Here is a 25,805-nt window from a genome sequence, read left to right on the forward strand (position 1 = left end):
GACGTAGTCGGGCAGATCTTGTGATATGTACTTTTAACCACAAAACTATCTATAGATAAATGACCTGTGCCACAAAGCTACTAGCCTATAAATGAGTCATCATATTATTTCTGTACTTTATCTTTAAATTTGTGAACTATATGAAATTACACATGTACTAAGAATTCTTAGCAAGTTTAAAGGAACCAGAATACGTGAAAAGAAATCTAGTCTGTTAAAAATGTGGGATGAGAGAACCCAAAGCCCCTCCTTAGATTGTCCCACCCACATTTTAAATTTCTTAAGCCCATGACAGCTGATAGTTATCAGCAAGTAAAAATGAAAAAACATTCCAAAATGAGAATAAGAGAGAGAGAGAGAGAGAGACAGAGAGGTAACATGCTTTACATAGAGCAGGACAACAACCATGAGGCAGGAAATGCACTTTGACTGTATATTCTGTGATAACCAATCAGAAGCATTAGATGGTCTGAGCATCTTCAACACGTCACCACCTTCACTCTCTGAAATACAAACAAGCTTCCTCATAAAGTCAGTGTGTCATGATGATCGTGTTCTGCGTTACACTGCTTCTCCTTCATCAAGGATGTAAGTGCTGTCGAATCACGACGATTATATTTTATAATTCAAGTATCTTAATGCAAACTAGATGTAGAGTATGGTGGTTAGTGTTATTATCTTTGTTAACATTACACTCTCATTGTCATTTACTGATTAATCGTACATTTTAATGTCTTTTAGATGCTCTGGTTCCAGTGACCACAGTTCAACTTGGTGAATCTGTGACCTTCACATGTGTTCTGCCTTTAGATGAGCTGAGCAGTGAACGTCTTTACTGGTACAAGCAGAGTGTCGGAGATGATCTGAAATTAATTGCGGAACTAATGAAACATTCAAACCCTGTGTTCGAACCAGAGTTTTCTGGCTCTAGATTGAATCCAAAGGTTGAGAAGAATATTAGTAATCTGACCATTTTGAGAACAACTGAAGAAGACGAGGGAATGTATCACTGTGCAGTCATAGACTGGACTGAGAATTTTTGGAGTGGAACCTATTTGTCATTAAAAGGTAAATATGTGATCTGTGATCTGTTGCAATGTTTTGGAGTCACTTTAACCACTTAAAGCTTCATTGTGTTAATGTACTTTAACTTAACTGAAACATCACACAGGAAATAGTCAGAGGACATGGAACTACACTGTTGTTCAGCAGCCGACAGCCTCTGATCCAGTCCGTCCAGGAGACTTGAAGACTCTCCAGTGTTCAGTCCTCTCTGACTCTGAGACTAAAACATGTCCAGGAGATCACAGTGTGTTCTGGTTCAGAGTCGGATCAGATGAATCTCATCCGAACATCCTCTACACTGATGGAAACAGACGTGATGAATGTGAAGACAGATCTGACAGTCAGAAAAGCTGCGTTCATCACTTCTCTAAGAAGGTCAGCTCCTCTGATGCTGGAACTTACTACTGTGCTGTGGCCACATGTGGAGAGATTCTGTTTGGAAATGGAGCTAAAGTGGAAACCGGTATGATTCTGAATTCAGTACAGGAAGTCCTAACATTTTAATAACATGATGACTGGTAAGTTTTTGTCTTTGTTGTCTAGAGCGAAGAATGAGTCCTGAGTTAATTGCTCTGGTGATGGCAATAATCTGCTTGGTCATTTCTCTGATTGGAAATATTGTTTTCATCTGTCGCCGAACTTCAAGATCAATATGTGAACAATGTAAAGGTGAGTGTTGCTGACTAAATCAACATTTTAAGTACTCCTATTGAATGACTGTTGAACAAAAGTTCATATAATGCAGATGATTGAAATGTGTTGAATCAGTGGAGGATCATTATGTAAAACATCAGATTTAGAACAAAACGTTCTTGTTTTTTATTGAGCATCAGGAATAGAAGGCATACCTTCACAAGCAAGAAATGACAACTCGAGCCAACCAGTACATGATGTTGTAAGTAGTGTTATTTTATTAACATAATTCCCAGCAGCTCTGCATAAAAACATGACTATATTGTTAAAAAATCATTTATTTGCTGCACAGATGGAAGGTGGAGATGATCTGAACTATGCTGCTTTGCATGTAACTGAACGGAAAGCTGCAAGAGGACGTACGAAGAAACAATTGAAGACTGAAGAAAGTGTGTATTCTCAAGTTAGATTCTGAATGTGAAAGTGTGTCCATGAAATCACGTGTATAGTTGGTTTACAGTACTGGCTGATTGACAGTGTACATAAATAACGTTGTGGCTTCCCTTCAAACTATAATGTGAATGAAGTGTTTCATGATTAAAGCCACAATCATCCTGCAGCACATGCTCTTTGTATTTTCATGCTTGTATATCGATCATTGCATTATATTATGTGTTTGTGTTTACTTGCCCTCGCAGACTTAAGTCAAGAAATAATACACACAAACTTTTTTTCTCACATATCCTTCAAACAATTCAATTTCTGCTTTTATTATTTTAGTTGAAATCGTGTTTTGTCTGCAATTCAAATCTAAATAAATTGATCAAAATCTTTGTGAGTGTTAAATGTTGATGTTCAACAGGCCTGGTTACAGCAGAAAACATATCATCTGACCAAACACAGCAAGAGCAGCCACAGATCACAGGTAGAGGCAAATCTAATCTGGTAGAGCAAAATTTAAATCCACATGAAAACAGAAACTGAGCACTGTGCAAGCAATGAAATGGGAGGACAATTCAACTGGTTGTCTCAGGTTTTACTGATTGCAATGGATATTGTTCCAATCACATTAGCTTTAGTGGAACAATGGATTTAAAGAAAGACTTCAGCAGTGTGATTGGCAAACAAAGGATGTAGCTTCCAAAGTCAGAGCTCTATAAAAATTCAAATTTGTGTTACAATTTCTCCAATGTGGCTCAGAAAACACAGTGCATGAAAACAAAGAGGGAATATATATATACACGATACATAATATATATCAAACCACACACCGAAAATAAATGTGAAGCAGCAACATAGAGGACCTTTCAGTATTAACTTATTTGTGCTTTTGTAAAAAACATACAATTATGTGCTTCAATATCAAATCCAAATCAATGAGGCTCTATACCACATTCTAACTGCTACCGTGTACCCAGGTAGATTTACACATAACACACACACACACACACACACACACACACACACACACACACACACACACACACATACGATTTAATGGATCCCACTCATGTTCTTGCAAAACCTACCGTACTCTGCTTCTGATCGGTTGGCAATGTTTATTATGTTTTCTGTAATTGACTTAAACTGTGAGCTCACACAGTACCTCTGGACCTGGTCCCAGGACATTACTCATCACCCAGCTGCTATGCTGTACTGAGTGCCCTTTCCAAACAGCTTAACAACCATTCACACCTGGGCTCACCTAGCCATAGCAACCAACATGAGGGCTGGTTGGGTCAATGATCGACAAGTTGGCCTAATGACTCTGAAACTCAGAGCTCACACGTGTCCTTAACGACTCTGTAAGGACACTCCCACACAGAGTTTAAAAGTCTGTACCTCCCTTCTAGTTAATTAGAACTGAAGAAGCCTCTTGGTTGAGAGGTGAGACGTCTTCAAGAACCTGAAACAAGTCCAGTTGACTATGATACAGCACTTAGATTGACCGTGACCTGGAGGATCGTGACTCTTCATCAGCAGTACCTCTGGTAATGTCTGCTTTAGGTTGATTATAAGCTGTAGTTTTACAGGTAAACACACCGACCTCTTCAGCTTCTCTCTGTCTTCTGCTGCTCCTGTCTGGATTATTCATCTTCTGGAGCCACTCTTCAAATGGTCTCTGAGCCTGTTAGGTAGAGTTGACAGGTCAGCAACCTGTCTGCTTTACATAACATGCCCAGAGACACTGCAGCTGTGAAAGCCAGTTGTTGTGGTGTGTTTACCAGGGCAACTACAGCTCACACTCTGCTGATCCACTGCTGGCTGCTTGTTTTCCAAACCACCCACAAAAAACAAAAACAAAACATGAGCCAGTAACACCTGACAGCCACTGAGCATACAGCTAGGAAATAATAACGTGTCAGTATTGCTGACAGATTTCTTGGGGACCTTGTAGTTTACTGGACAGTCTGCAGTACAACCAGAGACAGGGAGGGAGCTCAGTGGACCAGGATACATTTACTGGTCTAAACAGAAGACAATAGAGACAAGAATTAGCTATCTAACATGCTGTTTCCTAACTGCATGTTCAGTGTCTGTCTGTTGATAATGGTTTGTGCTTGTATTTTCCTTGCAACTGTATAAAACAAACAGCCAGCAGCAGAGCTGCTGCAGCGTACTGTGAGCTGTAGTTGCCCTGCAGGTAAAGACACCACGAGGACTCCACTGTTACAACTGCAGTATGTTTGGGCTTGTTAGGAAGAGACAGGCTGGGTGGCGTCTGTCTGCTCTTCAGGTCGAGCACAGAGAAGTGCAGCTCCTGAGGATGAGCGACCCTGACAGGAGCAGCAGAGGACCGAGAGAAAGGCTGAAGAGTCGATTTGTTTACCTGCAAAACTACAGCTTATAACCTTCTGAAAACAGACATTACCAGAGCTACCGAACAGTTTGAGTCAAGCATGGCGAACATAACTAACAAGGCCAACCAATCAGAGACATAGTCGGGCAGATCTTGCGATATGTACTTTTAGCCACCAAAACATCTATATATCAGGGACCTGTACCACAAAGCTATTAGCCTATAAATAAGTCATCATATAATTTCGGTACTTTTAGCTTTTTAATATCTGTAAATATGTGGTCTGTGTGAAATTACATAAGGCTGTTTTCCAGCCTGTTTCCAGCAAGCGGATTTTGAAGAGACAAACTATCGCTCATATGTTCCTTAACAGTATGCTAGTGTGTGTGTGCGTGTGTGTGCGTATAATGTGTTTACGTGAGTGTGGTGGTGGTGTAGAGGAGACAACTGTAGCTACAGGAAGCAGCATTATGCAGTGGAAAAAAATCTTAATTAACATCAAATAGAGAGCGCATGAGAAAGCGGTAACATGCTCCACATACAGCAGGACAACTACCGTGTGGCAGGAAATGCACTTTGAATGTATATTCTGTGATAACCAATCAGAAGCATTAGATGGTTTGATGTATCACGACCACGTCAGCACCTTCACTCTCTGAAATACAAACAAGTTTCCTTATAAAGTCAGTGTGTCAAGATGATCGTGTTCTGCCTTACACTGCTTCTCCTACATCAAGGATGTAAGTGCTGTCGAATCACGACGATTATATTTTCTCATTTAACTATCTTAATGCAAGATGCAGAATATGGTGGTTAGTGTTATTATCATTTATCATATTCATCTTTTTACATTGCTCTAAACTTGCTAATTGTCATTTACTGATTAATCTATTGTGCTTTTTAATTTCTTTTAGATGCTCTGGTTCCAGTGACCACAGTTCAACGTGGTGAATCTGTGACCTTCACATGTGTTCTGCCTTTCGATGAGCTGGGCAGTAAACCTCTTTACTGGTACAAGCAGCGTGTCGGAGATGATCTGAAATTAATTGTATCATCAAGGTTACATTCAAACCCTGTGTATGGACCAGAGTTTTCTGACTCTAGATTGGATCTGATAGTTGAGAAGACTATTAGTAAACTGACCATTTTTCGCACAACTGAAGAAGACGAGGGAATGTATCACTGTGCAGTCATAGACTGGAATAAGAATCTTTGGAGTGGAACCTATTTGTCATTAAAAGGTAAATATGTGATCTGTTATCTACAATGATTTGGAGTCACTTTAACCACTTTCAGCTTCATTGTGTTAATGTTCTTTAACTTAACTGAAACATCACACAGGAAACAGTCAGAGGACATGGAACTACACTGTTGTTCAGCAGCCGACAGCCTCTGATCCAGTCCGTCCAGGAGACTTGAAGACTCTCCAGTGTTCAGTCCTCTCTGACTCTGAGACTAAAACATGTCCAGGAGATCACAGTGTGTTCTGGTTCAGAGTCGGATCAGATAAATCTCATCCGAACATCCTCTACACTGATGGAAACAGACGTGATGAATGTGAAGACAGATCTGACACTCAGAAAAGCTGCGTTCATCACTTCTCTAAGAAGGTCAGCTCCTCTGATGCTGGAACTTACTACTGTGCTGTGGCCACATGTGGAGAGATTCTGTTTGGAAATGGAGCCAAAGTGGAAACTGGTATGGTTCTGAATTTTATACTGGTAATCATAACATTTTCATAACATCATGACTGGTAAGTTTTTGTCTTTGTTGTCTAGAGCGAAGAATGAGTCCTGAGTTAATTGCTCTGGTGATGGCAATAATCTGCTTGGTCATTTCTCTGATTGGAAATATTGTTTTCATCTGTCGCCGAACTTCAAGATCAATATGTGAACAATGTAAAGGTGAGTGTTGTTGACTGAAGCAATTGTATGACTTGAAGAGTTCATATACTGTAACAAGAGTACCATCACACAGGAAAGGATGTTTTGGGATTAAATAATACATATCAGTAAATATCTGTTATTTTTCACATTATAATTAATGTATCATCAAACAGGCAGAACAATTTAAGTCACCAAAAGTTTTTTCCTTGTACATTATGCAATCTCAGTCATGATAGATTTCTGACTGTATTCATTCTCAATTTTGATTGAAATGTGTTGAATCAGTGAAGGATCCTTATGTAAAAATCTGATTTAGAACAAAATGTTCTTGTTTTTATTGAACATCAGGAATAGAAGGCATACCTTCACAAGCAAGAAATGACAACTCGAACCAACCAGTACATGATGTTGTAAGTACTGTTATTTAATTAACATAATTCCCAGCAGCTCTGCATAAAAACATGACTATATTGTTAAAGAATTATTTATCTTCTGCGCAGATGGAAGGTGGAGATGATCTGAACTATGCTGCTTTGCACATAACTGGACGGAAAGTTTCAAGAGGACGTACGAAGAAAGAGCTGAAGACTGAAGAAAGTGTGTATTCTCAAGCTACATGCTGAGTGTGAAAGTGTGTCCTTGAAATCATGTGTATAGTTGGTTTACAGTACTGGCTGATTGACAGTGTAAATAAATAACGTTGTGGATTCCCTTCAAACTATAATGTGAATGAGGTGTTTCATGATAAAAGCCACAATCGTCCTGCAGCACATGCTCTTCATATTTCATGCTTGTATATCGATCATTGCATTATATTATGTATTTGTATTTACTTGCACTAGCTGACTTAAGTCAAGAAATAATCACAAACTTTAACAGAGCTTTTAAAGTCTATACATTTTTCCTTTCATATCTTTCTGTTTTCATTGTATAAGTTGAAAGAATGTATTATATGCCTTATAAATTGGAGGATTAAAGAAAATTGGTCAAAATCTTTGAGTGTTAAATGTTCAACAGGCCTGGTTACAGCAGAAAACATATCTGACCAAACGCAGCAAGTGCAGCCACAGATCACAGGTAGAGGCAAATCTAGTCTGGGACAGCAAAACTTAAATCCACATGAAAACAAAAATTTCTATTGCTTGAATCATATTAGCTTTAGAGAAACAATGGCTTTCAATGATTGGTCAAACTCAGGAGGTAGCTTCCAAAGTCAGAGCCTTTATGAAAATTCAACCTTGTGTTACTATTTCTCCAATGTGGCTCAGGAAGAAAACACAGTGCATGAAAACATAAGGAGGGAATATATATACATAATATTATAGATTATACAAAATATATATAAAACCACACACCTAAAATAAATGTGAAGCAGCAACATAGAGGACCTTTCAGTATTAACTTATTTGTGCTTTTGCAAAAAACATACAATTATTATGTGCTTCAATATCAATGCTACCCTGCACCCAGGTAGATTTACATGTAGCACACACACACACACACACACACACACACACACACACACACACACACACACACACACACACACACACACATACTCATGATATAATGGATCCCCCTCATATTCTTACAAGACCTACCCTACTCTGCCTCTGATTAGTTTGCATTTTTGGTTACGTTCTCTGTGCTTGACTTAAACTTTAGACATTAGGTATCATCCACCCACAATGCTGTGCTGAGTTTCCTCCCATGACAGCTCATGTTGACACCCGCCCGCCCGCCGGCGGCCGATTTCAGTTAAGTGACTGTATGTCTACACTGCGCAGTGACGTATCTCGCTTCAACTTTCATCATTACTGACATACTATACGTCGTTAGAAAGGGTAGAATCTCCGCAGTTCATTAATCCAGTTGATTTTGCAGACATCATGAGCACTAAACCACAAATCATTGATATTTACCAGCATGGTGAACGTGAGATACAAGAAACACACGGCGACTCCCTACCTTTGAGGCGGCCATAAAGCCGTAATATGTGTCCATTCCTCAATTATTTATATTCCGGTTGTCCGTAAGAATCCACTGATCAAAAGCACCAAAATGGCTTTTCATAAAATTATTCCAGCTTGTGAATATCGTCCTGTAAAGTCCACTTGTTCACCGTCTACCAACTTTGTTTGTCAAATAAAATCCAGACTTTACCGGCCGCATCTTTATTTTCTCCACTTCCGGTATGGTGTTGTTGGTTGCGCTTGTTTTCATCACTTTGCTGGCTACAAAACAAAAGTGCCCCCATCTTTTTCTGTTCAGTTTTCACCCCAGCACAGCCTGTGAATAAATGGAGCGCTCCTTGTTTAAAGGACCAATAGGCTTTGTTTACTGTTGTTTGCCGCCTTAGTACAGGGATAGTGTGTTGGCTATCAACATGTCAATCACTCAGGCTTCTAGCCAATTATTTTACCGTTCCAACGATGGTGGGCGTGTCCAGGTCCGTTAGGTCTGAGCCGTCTGGCAGCTAGCGGGCTAACTTTACGCAGCAGACTCACACACACCGGACATTTAACATTATTTTTGACGGCAATTTTCACAGTTTACAATGGCGAAATCCACAAAAAAACTAAATATGTCCGAGAAGAAGACCTGGAATGGATCATGGCATCATCTGATGAAACTGAAGACAGTGAGTAGGGCTCTGAGAGAGAGGAGATGTTTGCTCAGGGCCTCGACGACATCTTTGATCAGTGAGTAACGTTATCTTTGATGATGTTTGATTTATTTATTTAGCCATGAGTGAAATTTGAATGAAAGTTAGTGGGAAGGGGTTCTTATGCTTACAGTGAAGAGTACAGTATACATTAGCATTTCATAAATGATGCTAAATGTTTAGGGCCCCAGGGGCTACTTAGCCTCGCTAGCCTCAACTACTCAACCAAAGCTATGTAATCCTTGTAATTCTGTTCTATGATGTAATTCTCTTTGAGCCTCTAATTCCCTTTTATTTAGATTTTTTTTGTTATTAAGCTTGTAAACAAATTGAACTAGATCTTTTTTCACTGACTAGACACTGGGAATATTCCCCCAATTCAATAATTCTGTTTATGTACGGTTATTTTCCTGATGTTTTTGTGTAATATGTAATATCATATATCTGTGTTTATTTGTTTCCTATGTAAATAGCACCCTATTAATTGCATTTATATATTTTTTCATTATATTTGGTAACATTTGTGCATTGCATTGTGTTTTGTAGGTCACAGTCTGAAGACAGTGAGGTGGATTGGGAACCTGAAAGTGAGGCAGTCAGACGCCCAACCCCCTCTCCTGCTGAACGATCCTCTTCTGCATCCACTAGTGCTACCTCCCCCGCTGCGTACATACAGTATTAGTATATTGAAAGATAATAAAATCCTTGTTTGAAATTCAGTTCAGTATGTCATTTTTGTATAATGGTTACTATTCTGTAGTGTCTTGTCGTATGACAGTATCTCAATATTGCCACCTAGAAGTGTGTGGAAACCCCTCCGACCACCCATCAAATGAATGTGTGAAAACATTATGTTTTGAATCATGGAGGAAGGCTTTATAGTCACCAAAATGCTTCAGTAATGTTTCCAGTGTCACAGAAGTGAGAAAAAGCATTTGGCACAATTTGGCCATTTGGAGACGTTTTGGAGAGGTTTGTGGACGCCAGTGACACCACAAACTAAAAACTCCATAACTCCCATAAGGTTAGGCCTAGAAGTCTGAAATTTCATCCAGGTGTAGTTGACAAGATGTAGAAGGTATGTGGTATATTGCCATATGGCTTACATAAAGCACATCCTAGTTATTGTTATTCAAATATGACCTATTTTATTCAAAGACAAAAAAAATGTTTTAGAGCTATGTTTGGGTTGATGTCATTTAGGTTGTGTGTATGGTACGTGCTAGGTAGGTAGAAACTAGAGGTAGCGAAAATTACCAACAACAGGTGGGTGACAAGGGGTTAACAACCATTCACACCTGGGCTCACCTAGCCATAGAAACCCACATGAAGGCTGGTTGGGTTACAAGGGCGCCTACCAACTCCGGGACTCAGAGCTCACACGTGTCCTTAACGACTCTGTAAGGACACTCCCACACAGAGGTTAAAAGTCTACAGATCCCTTCTAGTTAATTAGATTTGAAGAAGCCTCTTGGTTGAGAGGTGAAACGTCTTCAAGAAACTGAAACAAGTCCAGTTGACTACGATACAGCACTTAGATTGACCGTGACCTGGAGGATCGTGACTCTTCATCAGCAGTACCTCTGGTAATGTCTGCTTTAGGTTGTTTATAAGCTGTAGTTTTACAGGTAAACACACCGACATCTTCAACTTCTCTCTCTGTCTTCTGCTGCTCCTGTCTGGATTATTCATCCTCTGGAGTTACTCTTCAAATGGTCTCTGAGCTTGTTATGTAAAGTTGACAGGTCAGCTACCCGGCCTGTCTGCTCTACCCAACAAGCCCAGAGACACTGCAGCTGTGAAAACCAGTTGTTGTGGTGTGTTTACCAGGGCAACTACAGTTCACACTCTGCTGACTGTTTGTTTTACAAACCGTCCCCAATAAAACAAAGGAGTTGTTAAAACAAACAGCCAATGGCAGAGCTGCTGCAGTGCACTGTGATCCGTAGTTCCCCTACCGGTAAAGACACGACCACGACCGGCTCTCGCAACTGCAGTATGTTTGGGCTTGTTAGGTAGAGACAGGCCAGGTGGCGTCTGTCTGGTCTGCAGGTCGAGCACAGAGACACTCTGATATGCAGCTCCTGAGGATGAGCGACCCTGACAGGAGACGTGTTTACCTGCAAAACTACAGTTCATAACCTGCAGGATACAGACATTACCAGAGCTACTGAACAGTTTGAGTCAAGCATGGCAAATACAACTAGCAAGGCCAACCAATCAGAGACATAGTTTGGCAGGTCTAGTGATATGTACTTTTAGCCACCAAAACATCTATATATCAGGGACCTGTGCCACAAAGCTATTAGCCTATAAATTAGTCATATTATTTCCATACTTTTTAATATCTTTAAATATGTGAACTGTATGAAATTACACACATACTTAAAATTCTTAGCAAGTTTAAAGGAACCAGAATACGTGAAAATAAATCTAGTCTGTAAAAAATGTAGGATGAGAGAACTCAGAGACCCTCATTAGATTGTCCCACCCACATTTTAAATGCTTCCTAAGCCTATAAAAACCCATAGTTATCAGCAAGTAGAAATGAAAAAAACATTCCACAATGAGAATAAATGTTGAAAAGTTACTGAAATGCAGAATAAAAATCAGAGAGAGAGAGAGAGAGAGAGAGAGGTAACATGCTCCACATAGAGCAGGACAACACCCACGTGGCAGGAAATGCCCTTTGTATATTCTGTGATAACCAATCAGAAGCATTAGATGGTCTGAGCATCTTCAACACGTCACCACCTTCACTCTCTGAAATACAAACAAGCTTCCTCATAAAGTCAGTGTGTCATGATGATCGTGTTCTGCGTTACACTGCTTCTCCTTCATCAAGGATGTAAGTGCTGTCGAATCATGACAATTATATTTTATAATTCAAGTATCTTAATTCAAACTAGATGTAGAGTATGGTGGTTAGTGTTATTATCTTTTATCATATTCATCTTTGTTAACATTACACTGTAATGGTCATTTACTGATTAATCTATTGTACATTTTAATGTCTTTTAGATGCTCTGGTTCCAGTGACCACAGTTCAACTTGGTGAATCTGTGACCTTCACATGTGTTCTGCCTTTAGATGAGGGGGGTGGTAAACGTCTTTACTGGTACAAGCAGAGTGTCGGAGATGATCTGAAATTAATTGTAACATTTATGAAACATTCAACTCCTGTGTATGGACCAGAGTTTTCTGACTCTAGATGGGATCTAAAAGTTGAGAAGAATATTAGTAGACTGATCATTTTGAAAGCAACTGAAGAGGACGAGGGAATGTATCACTGTGCAGTCATAGACTGGAATGAGACCTTTTGGAATGGAACCTATTTGTCATTAAAAGGTAAATATGTGATCTGTTCTTTACACTGTTTTGGAGTCACTTTAACCACTTTCAGCTTCATTGTGTTAATGTTCTTTAACTTAACTGAAACATCACACAGGAATCAGTCAGAGGACATGGAACTACACTGTTGTTCAGCAGCCGACAGCCTCTGATCCAGTCCGTCCAGGAGACTTGAAGACTCTCCAGTGTTCAGTCCTCTCTGACTCTGAGACTAAAACATGTCCAGGAGATCACAGTGTGTTCTGGTTCAGAGTCGGATCAGATAAATCTCATCCGAACATCCTCTACACTGATGGAAACAGACGTGATGAATGTGAAGACAGATCTGACAGTCAGAAAAGCTGCGTTCATCACTTCTCTAAGAAGGTCAGCTCCTCTGATGCTGGAACTTACTACTGTGCTGTGGCCACATGTGGAGAGATTCTGTTTGGAAATGGAGCCAAAGTGGAAACCGGTATGGTTCTGAATTTTATACTGGTAATCATAACATTTTCATAACATGATGACTGGTAAGTTTTTGTCTTTGTTGTCTAGAGCGAAGAATGAGTCCTGAGTTAATTGCTCTGGTGATGGCAATAATCTGCTTGGTCATTTCTCTGATTGGAAATATTGTTTTCATCTGTCGCCGAACTTCAAGATCAATATGTGAGCAATGTAAAGGTGAGTGTTGTTGACTGAATCATCAATTTTAGTGCTCCTATTGTATGACTTTAAAAGTTGAAAATTGATGAATGTCCTTCTTGAAAAATTCTTGTTTTTCATTGAACGTCAGGAATAGAAGGCATACCTTCACAAGCAAGAAATGACAACTCGAGCCAACCAGTATGTGATGTTGTAAGTACTGTTATTTAATTAACATAATTCCCAGCAGCTCTGCATAAAAACATGACTATATTGTTAAAGAGCCATTTATTTGCTGCACAGATGGAAGGTGGAGATGATCTGAACTATGCTGCGTTGCCTTTAACCGGGCGGAAAGCTACAAGTGGACGTAAGAAGAAAGAGCCGAAGACTGAAGAAAGTGTGTATTCTCAACTAAGATGCTGAATGTATGTGATAACCTGTGAGTTGGTTCACAGTACTGTCCTGAATAACAGTGTAAAATAATGTTGCTTCCCCACAGACTTTAATGAAAATGAGCCGTTTATACTGATGACACTGATTGTTGTATTATACAGTGTGTTTGGATATTTTTTCTCTAGCTGATCTAATAAAACACAGAATACTTTAATATAGGTACTTAAGTCTATAACTTTATTATATATTTCACAGCAATTATGTTTCAGATTTTAATTACATAACTTTGAAAAATATATTGACTGTATGTGAAATCTGAAGATTAAAGGATGAAAACAAATGGATCAAATGCTTTGTCAAGTTTAATTGTTCTTACCATGGTCTTGTTGTCAAGTAAATCCTGATGTATTGACACCAATGAAACTACTAAAGTAGTTATATAATGTATATCACAATATACTACCAAGTATTTCACTGATGGTCAACATTAGGACTGTATGAGCCAAGCGGTAAGGCGTTCTCCCGTTGAAATAAAGATTTGAGCCAAACATCAGTAGTTTTTATTCCAATATATTCCAAACAGTGACATCTGTAATCTGCCCATGTACAACTTTGAGATTTATTTATTTATTTTAACACACAGCACAGTACACAAGACTGTACAGAGACAAGTCATCTGCCCGTCAAGCTTAGACCCACACTTTGATTTTTTTTGGTACCACTGATTCGAGAAGTCAGTCACCTTGGGGCTCTACCACTGAGAAGTGTTTGGACCAATAGAAAGAGGAGTTGACAAGTTCTGTCCAAAAGAATTGAGGCTTGCGGCTCTGTTGAGCCAATCACAGAGCGCCTCTCACATGCTCGTTTTGAGTTGCTAGTAGTGTCTGTTTGAAGATCAACAAAGCCAGAGCACGATCAAAGTGACACTGAACAGAGGTGGATATCTGCACACAAGGCAGCTTTATTTACACATAGCATGCTTCAGTTAAAGTGGCAATTCAATGTGTTTTACACAGGTTAAGAAAAGCTTTTCACATTATAAACATTTAACTTTTGTGGCACGGCAACAAAACACTGTTATGTATAAGAAACTGTTGAAGGACGTGTAAAGGTTTACGAACCAGAGCAATCCAATTAGGACTCCTTGTTAGAACAAAACTACAACTACTGTATTGTATCGCACTATTTATTTGCTCAATATCTAAAAGACTAAATGACAAAATAAATGTCAGGAGAGTGTCATCGGCGTACAGTGATAAGCTGTTATTGTCATGTCAGATTTAACATAAAGGATGAATGTACAGATCAAATAGTAGTGGTCCAACAATCAAACCCTGGGGGATCAAAGAACATCTGGATAGTGTTTAGGACAACTGATGTGTTTAAGACTGAACAATTTGATGTTTCAGCATTAGGATTTTCTTTTTCTTTTAATAAAGATTAGGGATATTTAGAACTAATGTTAAAAACAGGCAGAGCAGAGAAATTTAGCAAAATTATAGACTTTAATAACTCTATTATGAAAATGACAGAATGACAAAAACAAAAAGGTTAATAGTAAAATATGGAACAGAACAAGCATGGTATGATTTTGGCTTTTATCATGAAACAGTTAACTCAGTAAAGTTCAAATGGAATCATGTATGTCACTATCAGAGATCAATCTGATATACATTCATAATTCATGTCAATCATTTTTTTTTTGTGGACACAGATTCACATTCAGCGTTTAACTTGAGAATACACACTTTCTTCCGTCTCCACCTCGTTCTTCTTCCTCCCGCTTGTAGCTCTTCTTCCAGATAAATGCAGCGCAGCGTAGTTCAGATCATCTCCACTTTCAGTCTGTGCAGCAAAAGGCTCATTAGACACAAGTTCTGGAATTATTTTATTGAAATAATAAATAACATAACTTGGTATCAGTACTTACAATATCATATACTGGTTGAGTTGAGACGACACGTTTTGCTTCTGAAGCTGTGCTTTCTGTTGCAGACATCGAATGAAAACAGAAATGTTATGTTAATCTGATTTCTCCAAAAGTATCATCAATGTATTCAACAAATTCAAATTGTTAATTTGTATGATATTAACAAATCTGCAATACGGAGGGTAAAACTGTGCAATAAATATTTGCTGGTAGATAAATTCACCCTGTCTTGTACAATACAGAAAACTTTTCAGACAAAATCATAGTATCGATGTTATGATTCATTACACTCACCTTTAACTTGTTCACATTTTGGTCTTGAAATTCGACAACAGATGAAAACAATATTTCCAATCAGGGAAATGACAAAGCAGATTATTGCCATCACCAGAGCAATAAACTCAGAATTCATTCTTGGACACTCTGGACAATGAAGAAAAAAAATGTATCAATTACATCATTAACGTGCTTTGAATGTAACTTCAATTACTGAATTCAGAATCATACCAGTTTCCACTTTAGCTCCATTTCCAAACAGAATCTCTCCACATGTGGCCACAGCACAGTAGTAAGTTCCAGCATCAGAGGAGCTGACCTTCTTAGAGAAGTGGTGAACGCAGCTTTTCTGAGTGTCAGATCTGTCTTCACATTCATCACGTCTGTTTCCATCAGTGTAGAGGATGTTCGGATGAGATTTATCTGATCCGACTCTGAACCAGAACACACTGTGATCTCCTGGACATGTTTTAGTCTCAGAGTCAGAGAGGACTGAACACTGGAGAGTCTTCAAGTCTCCTGGACGGACTGGATCAGAGGCTGTCGGCTGCTGAACAACAGTGTAGTTCAATGTCCTCTGACTGTTTCCTGTGTGAAGCAAAACTGTGTTAAAAAGATGCACATTTTATATGTCTCAAATGTTACTTTCACAGTTTGACGTGATAGTTTACTGAATGAACAAATGTAGAGCCGTTTCATCCAGCACAAGAGATCTCAGCGTAAAATAAGACTGTTGGAAAATTAATTGTCGCTTCAGTAAAAACAAAAGCAGAGGATTCTCCATTGTTGAAGTTCGGTTCACAGGGAACATTTTTAAATACAGTGAAAAGGTAATTTTATCAGTTAAATCAAGACAACACAGGTGACCACCACCTCAATCTCAGGCTGCTGAAAAAAAATATTTGAATCTATATTTCACTGGAAATAAATGAAATATGACATTTTGGGATTTTTCCAAACAGGCTTGTGATACTTAAAGGACACTACGTAGTTTTGGAGAACAAAAGCAAACTCAGAATTTAGATTCTTCAAATATTAATGAGGCAATTAAACAAAGTCAGACAAGCTTCTCTCAGAACACTGAAGCTAGAAAAGGTGGCAGGGTCCGCCTCATATACACAAAGTAAAACAGTAAGTTGAAGTGGTTAAAGCCCCTTAAAAGGTTATTTTTATAAACATTTATGTTTTGCAGCTTTTTATCAATTTGAGGCATGAGCAAAAACCTTGTTAGACCAAAAGTATTCCCTGAGATTACCTTTCAGTAACAGGTACGTCCCGCTCCATACCGTCTTTATAATCCACTCCGATACTGCACAGTGATACGTGCCCTCGTCGTCTCGCCTTGTCCTCAGGATGGTCAGGTTGCAAAAATTGTCATCGCTGTTCACCTGAAATCTCGAGTTCGAAAACCCTGGTGCGTACTCGGGCTGCGTAGATTTCTGCCGCGTCACGATTAGTTTCAGTAAATCGCCGGCACTCTGCTTGTACCACTGGATGCTTCTACGGCTGATCAGATCGTTAGGAAAATCACACGAGAAGGTCGCAGGTTCCCCGAGTTCAACTGTGGTTACTGGCACCAGTGTATCTGAATGAAACGAAAAAAAACAAAACGATACATAAAACAGTAAATGACAATTAATGTAGGATGAAGAAAATTTGTCATGATAGGAAACTGCAAGAATTTCTGTGCATCTAATTGACATTCCGAAATGAATAATTAGATATCACTCACATCCTCGATGAAGCACAAGCAATGTGAACCATAACAGGATCATCTTGACGTTGTGTCCTCTCAGGAACCTCGTTGGTATTTAACTGAACACAGGCGGTGACGTGACATTACAACTATACAGTATGTGACAGTGTCAATTGCATCACAGGACACAGATCAAGGCCACTTCCTGTCACATAGGTCTCATTCATGTCTTTGTGTACCCTCGCTTCGTTTTCGTCCATTACACATCACTGAAACATCACACTTTGAAGTTCTCACTGGAAACAGGAAGCCACAGGGTTAAGATTCCCTGAACAACAACAAAGTTATTGTAAAACGTGAGATAGTGCAGTAAGAAAGAAACTGAAAAGATAACATATATGTAGAAAGTTGCATTAGCAGTTCGTTAGCCTGAGACAGCTAGTGGAATGGCTTGAATAACAGCAAACTGGTCACAGAAAAACAAAATGACCAAAATCACAAAGCAGCTGTAATATAGAACACATACAGACAACACTCTTAACAAAGGCATGTGTGGAGAACATAAAAGACTGAATGTTGTACAGGTCACAGATTTGACAAAATGGTGTTAGAATATCAGTTAAACTGCAATTGTTATGGATCTTTAACAGAAACAGACTGATGGTAGCAGACGAGTTCATCGTTCAAGATTTGTGACGAGTCGAGTGGAAATCTCAAAACTACTCACGATGTGCCAACGTTAAGAAAAGTTCACACGGATGCAACAACTAGACTCTGGACTCAACATGCCTCCGTTCAAACTGCCGTCTTTTCAGGTGTGTGTGTTTTTTTTAATAGCCGGATATAAACTGTAGCACCTTAAAATATGAATGAGCACAGCGTGCATTTTGCAAAGAGTTATTGTCAGGAGTGAGACAGAGAGGCTGGGTGTTTGGGAGTGGCTGTGAATCAGAGCAGAGCAGAGGAAAAGTTGTGAAACTGTCAGTTTAGCAGTAGGTTATAGCGTCATATAGTCAGTGCTGTTACTTAGACGGATCAGTGAGGTGATCCTCCCCTTCCTCTGTCCAAAACGGCCATTTTGACTAGCTGATCGTCTGTGTTAGTGCTGATTGCATGACCTGTTTTACAGTCTTTAACCACAAGCTGAGTCGCAGGCAGCACTGAGATGGACAGGTTCACACTGCTGCAACTTCCCCTGTGATGTTCTCAATCTGTCTGGTCATGAATCTCCAGGCTGTATGCTCAGCCAGCCTCCTGTCCACACTGCAACACCCAAGACTGCATGTCTAGAAATCAAGAGATGTGGATGACCACCACCATTGTTGACAGCATTGTAAACAGTTCATATGAGACTTCATATGTAGAGTGGTGCACAGAGAACAGGCTACTGCTCACTGCTGGTTGTTGATTTTAGAAAAAAGTAGGCAAAGACACACACACACACACACACACACACACACACACACACACACACACACACACACACACACACACGTCTACATCAGTGGAGCTGAGATGGAGCAGGCGAACAGTTAGAGGTTCCTTGGTATAACCGTCACTGAGAACTGAATCAGAAACCAATTCCTCATCCACTGCTCACTTAATAATATACTATCATACTATGACATAATCATATTACATCATCACTGACAGCAGCAGCTTTGTATTGTGGTCACTTTTGCATTGACAAGCTGCAGACCTGTTACGGGAGGCCGACAGGATTTTGGAATGAAAAGCAGGCCTGATTTAATGAGCAGCAACACAAAAACTAAAACAAAGCATCAATTTAGAGGTTGGAAAAACATCGACTCGTGAAAAACAGGAGGAATAAAGCAGAAACATAAAGCCAGGAACAAAAAACAGAAACACACACCACATGGGAGACACTGGAAGACACAGGAACAGGCCCTGGAAATATCACAGATGAGGAACACAGGATGAACTGACGAAGACAAGAGGAAGCACAACGATTACACACACACACACACACACACACACACACACACACACACACACACACACGAGGTGATGAGGTGCAGGTGGAGTGGGGCAGGGTGAGGACAGGTGAGGGAAGGGAACGGAAAAACACTAGAAGGAAGGAAATCTCTCAGAGGGAGGAACTGAAAAGCAACACGTTACACACGAGGGCATGATTTCAAAATAAAACAGGAAGTAAGAGAACAACAAAGACCAGGATCATGTTGAATGGTAAATGATGACTGTTTTGGTAATAAGTGGACAATTTACAGAAATATCAGTGTGTTTAAAGAGGAAGTCACATCACGTCTCCTCCGATGGACTTCAATGGACCTTATTTCATAAAACCAAATAAACACTTGATCCTGTCTGAATTGTGACCAAATTACACGCAAGATGTGATATTATATTTTTTAAGTCAACAACTTTGCTAGACTTTGCTAACTAGATTGTGTTAAACTGCTCAGTGACCTACTGTACATCATCCCCCAACATACGTCACACACGGCACAGAAAAAAGATGAAAATCACAATAAACTGGTCACTGACATCTGCAGTTATGTGAAATTGTTAGCTGCCAAATTACAGGATGAGCTCCAGAAAGTTGCAGTTGTGGGTTTTGTGGTGACCGTTCAATACCACAACATCAGTAACCCGACTGTTGGGTGTGTAGTCTTTATAATTACGAGTTTTCACAAGACACTCATGACTTTAATGACAAACTGGGACCTCATGAAGTTGAATGATTTTCTTTTAAATTGATAAACATCGTATGTGCAAATCACAGGAAGGGTAGTAAATTATAAATATGCTCTATTTACACGTATGTATGTACTGTATGTTACGGGTCAACAGATTATCGTCCGGCGTGATCATCACATCTGATATTCAGAATTTTTCTGATTGGTTTGTTTTCCCCCAAAATCTGATTGTGGATAAAATCAATGAATTCAAAGATGTGCAGTTTTGGCTCTAATGCATCATGAAATCAGCACAGAAACTAGTGGCTTAAGTTATCAAATAAATGAGTAAATGAGTAAAAAAATATAAAATCTCAGCAGAAATTGAAAATACTCATTCTACAAAGTACAGCGCTGTACTTGAGTAAATGTACTTAATTATATCCCTTTACTGAGCAGCACTGTATGAAGTGTTGATAACTGTTGAACTTTGACCCGAGTTGTGCCAACAGTTTGGGTTCACTATGTTCTGAGTATCTGTACTTCTTATTTACACAAGTCCCCAACTAGGAACCAAAGCACTTGTTATATTCCTGGATCTTGTATGTGTTGACAGATCAGATCAGATCACAACACAACACAACAAGTTAATAACAAAGTATGAAATTAATGTCATGTTTATTTCAGTTAATATTTGTGTGGGTTGTTTCTGCACTCATTCATCAAACAAGACATTCAAGGTTGAAAGGTGTATCTTTAATCAGTTTGGTATCATATTTGGTCATAATGTGTATTTATTTATGGAGAAGAAAGAGAAGGTTTCCTCGTGGTACGACACCTCTGCATGGCATTGACACAAACATAGAATATGAGACACGGAGGAAGTTCAAGAGTCGTGACTCACAACGAAACAAACGTTCACAGATATAGGATCTCTGCAGTAAAGGTCAGAAAGTGCCAAAAGCTTATCTACGGTATCATACATGCAAAACATATAAATACAATGTGAAGTTCTATATAATACGTGCTTTAAGTTATGAAATAATAATGTGATGCTGACTTTTAATCCAACTCCACAGCCTTGACGTTAGTGTAGATGCACTCCTCCTCCTCCTCCTCTGCTGCTTTTGCTTCCCTTCTGTCTGCTCGGCTAGATTTTCTACCGCTGAATGTCGGCGCAGAATAAACCAAAGAGTCATCACTTGTCTGAGAAAACATATAGAGACACGTTACAAGATGGCTGATGACTAACAAGCTGATAACTTCCTGACTACATCTCTTCTCTTCGTACCTTACCTGCTGACTTTGGTGATCGACACTTGCTGCTGCCGGGTTCGTTTGAAGAGCAACAGCAGCTGTATCACACAATAAAAAACATTGATGTGAATCCAGTTTTTTCAAATACTGTATTATAGATTCATGTGTAAGTGAGTTTGCTTACCGGTGCAACAACCACACGATTGTTTCTTGAGTTTCTTGACTGAATAGAGGAGGAAGACTATGATGATCAGACTTAGAATCAAAGCGGCACAAAGCAGGTAGAGAACTGTATCTTTCTGCCAGTCCGCTGCTGACACAATATAAACACGAGAAAATAGTTTCAAGAGCAAAAACTTGAACTCAAATAGCACAAAATGCTTCTTTCCAGATACAGAAATATGATGCACCTTACCTTCGCTGTCAGGTTTTGGTCTGGTGTCACAAACTGTCTCCACACATGTGGCCACAGCACAGCAACAAGTCGCGGCATCAGAGGAGCTGACGTTCCTGAAGAAGCCGTAGGTACATTTCTCTGTGGAGAGTCCTTCTGGGTTTTCTTGAATATAATTAAAACTTGAATCAACATCTGATCCGTCTTTCAAACAGCACACACTGTGTCCTCCTGGACATGTTTTAGTCTCAGAGTCAGAGAGGACTGAACACTGCAGAGTCACTGAGTCTCCTGGACGGACCGGGTCAGAAGGAGGAACTGCAGTGGTGTCAGGTTCTGATCCTGAGGAATTGAAAATACATAAAAATAAAAAACACGTCCAAAACAAAAATAAAGCTGTTTTTCCTTTTTTTTTTTTTACTCTCTAACCTTTTCTGTGATGTATTTACCTTGAACTTTCAGGTCCACTCCTTTCAATAATGTCAAGTTTTGTTTTTCTGTTTTCACACAGTAGTAAACTCCAGTATCTCTCTGAGTTGCCTTTGTGATGCGCAGGACAAAAGCCCCAGACTCTTCTGTGGATCTGATGCGAGGATCAAAACTTGCAGAGCTAAATGTTTTATAGACTTCAGGAAGTTTTCCAGAAACAGGTCTGATCCAGAACACGGTATCTAACGGTCCACAGCGACATATCAGAGCCACGTTCTCTCCAACAGCAGCAGTCTTTGTCTCAAAGCTCTGCTCCACTGTGCATCCTGAAATACATTATTCTAAATCAACAGGAGATAAAGAATGATGTACGCACTGTCCTAAATAAGTCTAAGAGGATATACAACACTTTAAATGCACATCAGGAGTAAATCTGATACTTCTACTAATACTCACCCACTCCGCTGAGCGTCAGCAGTAAATGAAGTAGAATCATTTTCTGGTTATTCCTCTCGAGACTGCAGTCGAATCAGATGAATTTAAAAGAAGATTCACTTTAATGTGATCATATCAAGTGGGAGGCAACAGTTTCAGAGCAATCTGATTGGCCTCCCGTTACGTCGGCGTGTCGCTGTACCACCACAGAGGATATAAATATCAACCATCTTTCCAACATGAACACACGACACAACCCCAGCTGCAAGCTTCTGTTTCATGCTGGGTTTCTACGACTGACACTGAAACTAGACACAAAAAAAATGATTTGACCTTGATTTTCCGCTTCATCTGACGCTCACTCATATTGTTCAGCAGTTTAGGAAACACACACACGTCACTACATGAAATGTAGATTAAACTTGTTAGGTTTGTGTGTCAGGAGGAAAGAGACACAACACGGCACATTGTTCCTCTTGCATTAATAGAAACGCTAAAATAGATGACAGGTGCTAATATTTAATGATTCATGGAGTGTGATGTTGTTTTAACTCGGATGTTGATTAGCTTAGTGCACCAAAGTGACGAGGCCTGCTGAAGCTGCGGTTTGAGTTTCAGCAGAAGCAGGTGTGAAGTAAGTTACTGCATATTTTAAATGAGGGACCAACAATTGTAAGCAGGACACAACTGGAACAAACTGGTTGAAGTTCTCTGTGGTTTCACAGATGATGATGATGATGATGGTGATTGAGTTGCAAATGGACAAAAATAACGTCCCTGGTGGAGAAGTGCTAAAAACCACAGTGGTGACAGGATCCACAGTCGGAGGTCGATTCTCTGTGGTTAGTTTTAACACGCAGCCTCTCTCACGTACAGGTAGTGATGAGATCCATTATTGATCATAGGGAATTTAAATGAATGGTGAACATTAGACACACATCAAGGTATCTGTGACGGTGAAACATGTAGATGAATTTCCGTTTTTCTGGTCTCAGGTGACGTGATGCTTTATGCTGAAGTATTTAATGAGGCTTGATCGAGGAGAACAAGCTCAACATTAAGTGCAGTAACACAGTGACTATATGACTCTGACGATCAATATCCATGTTCGAATAAGCCATAACGGGTGTCAGCACATCACAAGGAGGAGCACAGTGGACACAGTCAGGGCTGCTACATCATCCTACTGCTGTACTATACTAGTTTTTAATTTAATGGACTCACGTATGATCTGAAGGAAAGAACTGAGTGAAAAATAAGAAGAAAAGAACAACAGATTTGAGCCTGAGACTTTGTTATGAACCACGACAGCCTCACAGTTAAGAGTTATGAAACAACTTCACCTACAAACAAGACACCACATTTAGATGGTGACTGATAAGAGTGAAAATCTGCAGCAGCGTTGTGGTTTGTGGCCTTCAGCAGGGTCAGCGTGTTGTTGACGTCAAGATGTTGGTTTAACGATAAAGATGTTGAAGATAAAGTGGCGCTGGAGGTGAGACACGTGATAAATGACCACACATTTAAATGAGCAGCTGCCTGACACAGTGCTGTGTTCACATCACGCGCGGTTAAATACACAGCAGGGTGGACACAGGATGTACAGCTGCAGCTGTAAAATGTCTCGCAGCGAGTACTTTCATGTACTTTCACAGGCACAGACACACACAGAAACACACATATACTGACAAATGAATGACGCATGGAAACTTTAGCATTGTTGTGGTAAGGTGTCAACACAGAGGGGCTTTCTCTACCTCTCTCTTTTTCTGCTTTAGACTCAGGAAGCTGGGCTCGAAGAGGAATGAAACTACAGTGTATTATTTTTAGAAGTGTATTTTTTTTAATTACACTTTGGTCCCTCTGAAGGTTACCGGTCCCTGCCTGATCTGTTAGGGGAGAGCAGGAGCTTGAATTATGATCTTAAAAGGAACAGTACGCCACAAAAACTTTTATAGAGCTTCACAGCAAAGCAGTGGTGCAGCATCCTCTTAAATAACTGAAGTAACTGAACAATATATGCTCCATGCAGCTCGGAGCATTATGGTGCACCCTGTCTGAAGTGGCTGCATCATCTGTTCAAACAGATGTTATTATTTATGTTAAGTCTGAAGCTACGTCAGCTGTTTAGGAGAATTAATAATGTGTAGTGAAGTAGACAACATCTTTATTTCTGGGCGTCATTTTCGTGTTCATACTGTTATGTTAGGTCTCGATTAAAAGATGTTTGCATGCTTTATTATTTTTTGTTTTTTTAATCATTGCTGCAGCGCCTCTGTTCACTCGCTGTACTAACAATGTCTCTTTAAGGCCTCCACTCCTGAAAAAGTCTGCTCTGATTTGTCAGCTCTCAGCGCACTAAGCAGATGTTTATGGCTGCATTTTTTTAAAAAAACCCACGCGATTCATAGACATTATTTCTTCTCTGAGTGAGCACATTAATCAGGGAGAAAAACTGAGCGTTGACACTTTGTTTAACTTGAAGAACGGCCTGCTGACACCTCGTGCAGGCCGCCTCTTCCCTCACTGCGCTGTCACCCTCGCTACATATCCTGTCGCAGCACACAGTCACGTCTGTTCTGAGTAAACAGCCTCGATGGTCGGTCAGCGGGTGGAGAACTAGCCCACCGCAGCTTGTGTCAGGCAGTGTAGTTGTTGCATGTGGCTTTGCTTGTTGTTTTCTCAGCACACACACACACACACACACACGCACACACACGCAGAGGTCCTGTACAAAGTGCTCTGAGACGAGGAAGATGGAGTTTATTCATCTGCGTAGTTGACCACAAACATTTTTTGTACTGTACATTTTTTTTCAGAGCAATATTTTGAGTGTTGCAACAAAGATTAACTGTGTCTACAACATAAAATACTGTGTGTGTGTTTCATCACACAACCAGGCCTGTGAACCACGACCACTTTCAGACCCTTTGTTCGCTTTTTGGTCCGATTCAAGGACTAACTGAATATACATGTTGTATCTTCAGCTTGTTTTGTTTGTGATCACATGCCAACATTCAAGAGTGGTCTAGAATGTGCCATGGATGAGCAAGCTCTTCTCTCATTGGTCAGAAATATTACCAGGTACGACTTGCCTCAAGATGCTTCCTCTGTTACGTTTAGTGCAGAATGCCTCAATACAAAGTACAGACAAAAAAGTACAAACCAGACAGAAGACAAAGACTAACACACATGCACACACACACACACACACACACACACACAAATGAGGTGATGAGGTGCAGGTGGAGTGGACAGGTGCGGGTAAGGAACGGAAAAACACTAGAGGAACTAAAAAGCAAAATGCGACACAT

General features: G+C 39.8%; 4 protein-coding genes across 12 annotated transcripts; 3 read left to right on the forward strand and 1 right to left on the reverse strand.

The window, feature by feature from the left end:
• The first annotated feature begins 545 nt into the window (after positions 1-545).
• LOC119007105 lies at positions 546-2,424 on the forward strand. Its single transcript, XM_037076489.1, has 5 exons — positions 546-588; positions 742-1,068; positions 1,609-1,734; positions 1,899-1,960; positions 2,051-2,424. The coding sequence occupies exons 1-5, from the start codon at positions 546-548 to the stop codon at positions 2,171-2,173; spliced, it is 681 nt and encodes a 226-aa protein (XP_036932384.1). The 3' UTR covers positions 2,174-2,424.
• A 2,771-nt stretch (positions 2,425-5,195) lies between these two features.
• On the forward strand, positions 5,196-7,353 carry LOC119007095. 2 transcript variants are annotated; one of them, XM_037076473.1, is made up of 6 exons: positions 5,196-5,238; positions 5,413-5,739; positions 5,840-6,196; positions 6,277-6,402; positions 6,727-6,794; positions 6,885-7,353. In XM_037076473.1, the coding sequence occupies exons 1-6, from the start codon at positions 5,196-5,198 to the stop codon at positions 7,005-7,007; spliced, it is 1,044 nt and encodes a 347-aa protein (XP_036932368.1). In that variant the 3' UTR covers positions 7,008-7,353. The 2 variants fall into 2 exon arrangements, with proteins under 2 accessions (XP_036932368.1, XP_036932370.1); XM_037076475.1 differs by having other exon boundaries at positions 6,733-6,794.
• A 4,033-nt stretch (positions 7,354-11,386) lies between these two features.
• On the forward strand, positions 11,387-13,834 carry LOC119007098. Its single transcript, XM_037076480.1, has 6 exons — positions 11,387-11,897; positions 12,071-12,397; positions 12,498-12,854; positions 12,935-13,060; positions 13,173-13,234; positions 13,325-13,834. Exons 1-6 carry the CDS (start codon positions 11,852-11,854, stop codon positions 13,445-13,447), a joined length of 1,041 nt encoding a protein of 346 aa, XP_036932375.1. The 5' UTR covers positions 11,387-11,851; the 3' UTR covers positions 13,448-13,834.
• A 128-nt stretch (positions 13,835-13,962) lies between these two features.
• Positions 13,963-22,619, reverse strand: LOC119007092. Of its 8 annotated transcripts, XM_037076464.1 has the most exons (11): positions 22,513-22,619; positions 22,077-22,382; positions 21,418-21,969; positions 21,273-21,331; positions 21,037-21,182; positions 17,356-18,605; positions 16,879-17,208; positions 15,855-16,211; positions 15,642-15,770; positions 15,348-15,403; positions 13,963-15,262 (listed from the first exon to the last, which is right to left on the reverse strand). In XM_037076464.1, exons 6-11 carry the CDS (start codon positions 17,396-17,398, stop codon positions 15,140-15,142), a joined length of 1,038 nt encoding a protein of 345 aa, XP_036932359.1. In that variant the 5' UTR covers positions 17,399-18,605; positions 21,037-21,182; positions 21,273-21,331; positions 21,418-21,969; positions 22,077-22,382; positions 22,513-22,619; the 3' UTR covers positions 13,963-15,139. The 8 variants fall into 8 exon arrangements, with proteins under 8 accessions (XP_036932359.1, XP_036932361.1, XP_036932358.1 ...); XM_037076466.1 differs by lacking the exons at positions 13,963-15,262; positions 15,348-15,403; positions 15,642-15,770; positions 15,855-16,211; positions 16,879-17,208 and having other exon boundaries at positions 17,405-18,605; positions 21,268-21,331; positions 21,418-21,456; positions 21,649-21,969; XM_037076463.1 differs by lacking the exons at positions 13,963-15,262; positions 15,348-15,403; positions 15,642-15,770; positions 15,855-16,211; positions 16,879-17,208 and having other exon boundaries at positions 17,405-18,605; positions 21,268-21,331; positions 21,418-21,543; positions 21,649-21,969.
• Positions 22,620-25,805: the final 3,186 nt, after the last annotated feature.

This window comes from Acanthopagrus latus, chromosome 18 (genome assembly GCF_904848185.1).
Source record: "Acanthopagrus latus isolate v.2019 chromosome 18, fAcaLat1.1, whole genome shotgun sequence".
Classification (NCBI taxonomy): domain Eukaryota; kingdom Metazoa; phylum Chordata; class Actinopteri; order Spariformes; family Sparidae; genus Acanthopagrus; species Acanthopagrus latus.